This window comes from Haemaphysalis longicornis, unplaced genomic scaffold (genome assembly GCF_048455015.1).
Source record: "Haemaphysalis longicornis isolate Haplotype H1 unplaced genomic scaffold, Haemaphysalis longicornis Haplotype H1 scaffold_5, whole genome shotgun sequence".
NCBI lineage: Eukaryota > Metazoa > Arthropoda > Arachnida > Ixodida > Ixodidae > Haemaphysalis > Haemaphysalis longicornis.
In genome coordinates this window covers 179,717,553-179,723,732 of record NW_027526385.1, presented here as the reverse complement: position 1 = coordinate 179,723,732, position 6,180 = coordinate 179,717,553, and the positions used below count along the sequence as shown (strand labels likewise).

Genomic DNA, 6,180 nt, shown 5'->3' with positions numbered 1-6,180 from the left:
CGCGTGTGCTGTCGCGCGACAGGTCACATGGCAGTGACGGTGCATCCCCGGACTTTCTTCCGAGCGGCCCTGCTGGAGCGAAGGCGGACGTTTTCTTTTTTTCTACATTTCTTCTTTTTTAACACATCTTATTATTGTAATGGGTTCACTGGCGCCATTTCTTTTTCTTTTAACACCGGTAGCGGCAACTGGTTAGCTGGTTTTAAAATCTTGTTTTACTATTTAAGCTTGATTGGACACATGGTTCGCGTTAAAATAAACATTTTGCTCGCTAAAAAAATAATACAACAGCACGCAGATGGAGACAATGGGGCTCGCAAAGGCCCAAAAATACATGTCGCAATGTGAACTGCAATAATTACACCACGTCCTCAAAAAGCAAGTCTTGCTTGCCCTTTATGCGTCCGTTTTGCCAACGGGCTACCCTTATTGCCTGATTCTTTTATCCAAGGTTGTCCACGGTACAATATATGCAACTGCAACTCACTCAAACAACCCCAGGAATTTGTGAAGGGCTTTATTTATCCATTAGTTTGGTTAGCGGGCTACGCTTAGATGTTCAAACATTACCGTGATCTGCGATAAGTTGCGTTGTTAACTGCAAATTTGTAGCGAAGGTTTTTTCAAACACGACCGGAATGCTAATGGTAGCAATACAACAAACGCTCATTATGACAGACGCTTGCAATGCAATTGAACGGCATGATCGTCGCACGTACGGAGCATTGTTTCCGCGAAGCGCAGGCTAAAAAAGTGGGATTTTGTGGCACCGCACGGGCCGCAAACGCCAAGTTTCGGAGCACCTGCGTCGATCGCGGTGCTGGATTACAACCAGTCGACCACGTAACCGGCGCGAGGCATTGCTGTGTCCAGCCAAGCAGCGGCGCCGTGAGAACGTACTGACCCGTTCGGCCTATCTGAATCCCAGTCTCCAAAGGCAACATCCCCGTATTATTCGATGCTTTCCAGCAACCTCCCCGCGTTGATGTCTTCCAGCGCGGCGTTTTCCAGTGCCTTCCGTTCTTTCCGGCGTATTCCATCGCTCTCCTAACGCTGGAAAACGCGGGGTTTTCCGACAGGGAAGGCTCGATCCTTCGTAATACGCGAAAACGTACTCCTGTCACTTCACGCTTTGGTTAAAACTCTTCGTACTGGTAGGAACCAACTTATTTGGCTAATCTGGTTTGTCGATATAAACAGATAGGGTTCGAAAAGGGGCAGTTAAAATGGGCTGAACCCACCCAGAAATAGGGCAGAACTACGAAGGCAGCAGCGGCACGACAGAGAGCCGTCTGCCGCTGCCCATCGCGCCGGCCGGCCACCGCGCTCCGATTGGCTGCAGCGCCGCCACTGCATGCATCACGGAGGAGCCCCCTTTGTGGCCGGCGGACGGCAGACTAGCAAATATTTCTAGGGAACATACCGCTAGCGACGTTCCTCGCCTGCTCGGCTTAGCTAGCCATATGGCTTCTTTTAGATGCGGAGCATCTTATAGTCTGGGCATGTCCCGCGTCGGCGTCCGCACTTACACTGCGTATGCGCAACTCTCCTCCTTCCCTCTCTCCCACAGCTGCGCTGTACTTCCGCCACTTCTCTCGTACCAGCTGCGTGCACTTCGCTTTCGCTTCTCCCGCGTTCTCGCTTCTGCTTTCGCGGCGCATGCTTGGCGCTTGCGCATCTCTCCTCCTCTCGTCTCCTCTCCTTCAACCTTGAATGTAAATCGGGTAGCGCGCTGGGCGCGTTCAGTTCAGCGCTTGCTGCGGTTGACTCCACTTCACTCCGTTCTTCCGATGAAGTGTGATGGAAGCAACAGTCCCGTCAGTTAGTGGGTTGGCGCAAGCAAGCCTCAGCACCACCCCACAACCAAATTCTACTACGAACACAACGGAAACACAACGGAACCCCGAGATGCTCCGCATCTACTCAGCGTTCCCTTCCGAAAGATGGGGCTAATGTTTTTGTCTCGAAGCCAAAATCAGCAAAAAAGAGTAACATTTTTTCTTGTTCATCGTGCGTGAAGCTTCTAAATAATCACGGTCAAATTAATCTTTTTGGAGGTTCAATTTTATAAAAAAAAATTTAATGAACCTTCTACTCTAATATTGTTGCTTTTTTGCAGCCAGAGCCAACTTTTGAGCCTGCACATGAGCCATGCCAAGGACAAGGGGTACGTGCCTGCCCGGTACATGACGGAATGCTCGCCGATGCGCGACTCCCCTAGACAGTGGCGCCAGATTTCCCTCTAGTATACATTAGTATGAAACTCGACGCCCTCTTGAACGTGCTGCGCACCGATGGCGTCACGGTGCTCCCATTGCGCAGGCGCGTTCACCGGCTTCGCCTATTACGATAACAAATCCAGCGGGTGTGGGACTCACGTGCTTGTGCACTAAACGAGAGACAGCATTTAGTAGACATCCCTCAGCAGAATAAGTGATGACAGACCAACTGAAGACGGGCACGTGATCGCACTCAAAACTTTGCAAGGAGTGAATGACACGCTGTATAATCGGACCGGTTTGGTTACACGTAGGGTGCATTCTTGGGCCACCACTGCCACGGAAGCAAAACACGGTCCAGTTATAAGAAAATAGGAAGAAAGGCATGGTCAAGTTATAAGAAAATAGTGCAATCCTAACCCGCGACATCCAGCGACATCCACGGCAGAACCGATCACGATGCCAGCAGGTGTGCCAAAAGCCACGTACCCGTCCGTGTACACTACAGTCGCATTCGGCGGTGGAAGCATGAAAATTATTCTGGTTCCTCCAGTCCACCCGGCGATTCTCAGCGCTCGCACCACCATTCGCCCAGCCGTAACGGAAAGAGCGTCCCCGTCGCCACCTCACTCGGACGGCTGCCTCTGCCGTCCCCCGGCCCACCGGATCAGTCTACTACGCAGCTCCTGACCATGCGCCGCTTTCCAGGGCATCAGCTTCATGCAGGCCTTAGCATCCTCGACGCTGTCGTGGCCCAGAGGTTCATTCGGAATCGCACGGTTCAGGTAACCACCGATCAGCAACCGCAGCGACCGTCGATAGGGCAGCCCCCGGTGGTGAGGGAACACCACGGCCAAGTCCACCCTGTCGTGGACCCGCATGAGCACGCGCAGGTCGTTCTCCATTCCGTGGCCAACTAACATCGTGAGGCGGTTAACGAGTCGAAAGAGCGCCGCCTGTACGCCTTGCAGCGTAGTGTGCACGTTGCGTAGGTGCGCTGTGGAAACGCCGCTAAAAGCCGTGTTGTTGTCGAGAACTGGGCTTCCGGGTCTCATGTACGAGTCATACACAGTTGTGCCATTGCAGTCCACCGCGCTCACCCTTGCAACCTCGAAGCCGTGGATGGTGAAGGACATTTCGCAGTGCAATGCGAACACTTCTCGGGCGCCGCCGTTCCGCCGGCTTGGGCAAACGAAGGCCAACGCCACTGCGTCCCACTTGTCTCGAGCCCCGAGTGGACAGACGTGGTAGTAGGAACTGTTGCATCCGGGATGGTCGGCCGATGCCTCACAGCAGCTGAACCCGATTGCGCTGCACCGTCCGGTGTGGAAGGAGCAGGCACTTTTGGCATAGTACGCGACGGTGTGCGTGGTAACGAAGGACGCACGCCGGGTGCTGCACGTCTTGCAGCTTGAATACGCCTTTTCGCCCCTCTCCATAAATAAGACACGGTAGAGCTTTTCAGGGCATAGCCGGGGGTAGCCACAGCGATCCAGTTCCTGAGGGCAGAGCACGTAGCGGAGTAGCTGGTCGTAGAGGTCATGGGTGCGACGCCGGAGGGGCGAGGTGTCTGCGAGTTGGTCCGCACTGCGCCGTGTAGCCGAGCAGATGGCGTCAGTCGGAGGCTTCTGCAAGTCATCCTCGGTGCTGGAAACGTACAGCAGAAATAGACCATCACCCGCAACCAGAGGGTACTTTCTGCTGCGATGAACATCCACGTCACGACCATTGGCCCTCTGTCCTCCTTGCCGGGTGGCGGTCTCGTGTGAGGACGGGTGCTGGCGCTTCATGTCGCGGTCCTCCTGCCGGTCTTGTTGTTGTTGTTGTTGTTGTTCCTTGATATTATTGGCGCATGCCCAATCAGGGGATCGGCCAAACATCAGTCGTTAATTCGAATGAGATTACTGCCTAGGTGGATGATTCAAAGAAAATTAGAAAAATTTGGAAGCTTTTTTTTCTTGTGTTGGAGGAATTGAGTTTGAAATTTGGTCAATATTGAAACAAAAAAAGGAAATAAATAACTAAATAACTAAATAAAGAAAATTAAGAAGAACAAGGAGAAGAAGAGGAAGAAAGGGAGAGGCGGAGGAGAATTAAAAAAAAAATCAGAAATGGATGCTTTTGGAGAGCTCAGGTGAGGTGCCAGAATAAGATGCGAATTAGGTTGTAAATCTTTTGGAATTTTCTATGAAGCGCAGAAGAGCAGAACAAACATCCCGGCGGCAATATCCCGTTTCTGAAGCCCCAAATGATGAGAGAGCCGGCACTGATAATGCCAACCCCAGGCGATGAAGCGGCACTTCAAGGAGCTGACGTCTGAGGCTTGAAAATCGTCGGCATGACAAAAGGAAAGTGTCGACAGACTCTTCTTCATTACAGTAACTGCACATGGCAGACTGCGCCAGACGAGACCTGTGGAGGTATCTATTCAACTGGGGCACACGACATCGAAGGCTCGTTACAATCGCCTCCAGGTCGCGTGAGGGGCACCAATTCGGATTCCAGGAGAAGTTTAGATGAGAGAAATCTTGCAATGACAATAAGACTGATTCGTGCTGCCCTTGCAGCTTCAACAATCTACGTAATCTTACGGCGGCTAGTAAAGGCGTTGTATCAATGACATCGACAACAGGCCCGGAGAGTGCTACCCTTGCCAGTGAATCTGCGGTCTCATTAAAGGTGATTCCCGCATGCCCAGGGACCCAAAGAAGGTCAACTTCAGTAATATGAGGTGACAGAAGGGATCAAAATGTCCGTAGAAGAGGTGAGTCTTTCGGACTCATTTTCTTCTTCTTTGCCTGTCTCCGACGGTTTCTCCTTGGAATCGTCTTCTTTCTTGCGAGGCACGAACAAGAATAAGGGGAGCATAGTGCTGAGGAGTGCAGAATGACCACTGACACACTTCCAGTCAAGAACCCGAGTTCCCCAGCCATGCTCCAGTTCCTCTGAGCAACCAGCAACGTTACTCTTCCTAACCGGCACAAAACTGCTAGTTGATGGGGATGATGATGCTTGCGCCGGTTATATGGCTCTTTAACACGAGGGTGAAATTTTTCTAGTCTAGCCTTTGTGCAAGCACCGTGTCTGCTACTTCCCTTTCAACACTAGCTACATCCTTTGACCAAATGCTTAAAGAACTCGCCGTTCGACCTCCGTTGGTTTGAGGAACAGTCTGGTTAGAATTGTACCAGCCTGGGTTCAAACCTAACCGATCTTGTATCTTTTTTAACTCATGTTATACTTAGGTAAAAATGTTCAGATTGACTGTACACAATTTTTTAGTAAATAATAGAGGTTCGATTTCTTTCAAGGTGCTTTGAGGTGCAGTGTGCGTACCACTATCGAAAGAAATTGAAGCTTTGTAAAGTGCAGGAAGTAGGGGATCTGTGCTGCTGGGAAAACGGAATTACATGAATCATGCTTGGTTTATTTTTTGTTAAAGGAGCCATGAAGACAACACATAAGTTTGTGTTATTCGAAAGATTTCGTGTTTTATAGTGCCCCCAGCGCTTCTCCGAATGCAAACGATGCTTTATTCACTGGGGAATTAATTAATTTAAGTAAGAATTTAGATTTTTCCACTAAATCGTGCGTTTCGTGGTATGCAATGACATCACAGGGCCTTGTTTATCATTAGTGAACCTAGATGGCGCCACCACACCGTGGCAAGCCGTTTTCTGCCTTTGGGTTGTGAACGTATTTGTACTTGGCTTGTTTTGTTCGTGGAAACAATCATTCGTGAAACATGGTGCTCGCTCGACAAATACGGTCACGTAAGACATCATCGCTTGCGTCAATCGACCAGTTCCACCTGAAACAACCCCAAAGCCCCGCAGTCCTGTGCAGCTAAACCAAGCATAGTGCGCGCAGTGCAGAAAGCAGTACGCATCGGTACTTCTATGTTTACGTGTGCTTCCACTGTCTGTCCAACCATTATTAGGGCTTTAAAAAAATGTGCCCT

At 50.6% G+C, this 6,180-nt stretch overlaps 1 protein-coding gene across 1 annotated transcript; it reads right to left on the bottom strand.

Moving 5' to 3' along the window:
* Positions 1-2,845: 2,845 nt before the first annotated feature.
* On the bottom strand, positions 2,846-4,009 carry LOC144140027 (exonuclease GOR-like). The gene has a single exon (XM_077672239.1). It carries the CDS (start codon positions 4,007-4,009, stop codon positions 2,846-2,848), a length of 1,164 nt encoding a protein of 387 aa, XP_077528365.1.
* Between the last annotated feature and the right edge of the window lie 2,171 nt (positions 4,010-6,180).

Coding starts and splice junctions, on each gene's coding strand:
- LOC144140027 (XM_077672239.1), bottom strand. CDS start 4,009: ATGAAGCGCCAGCACCCGTCCTCACACGAGACCGCCACCCGGCAAGGA.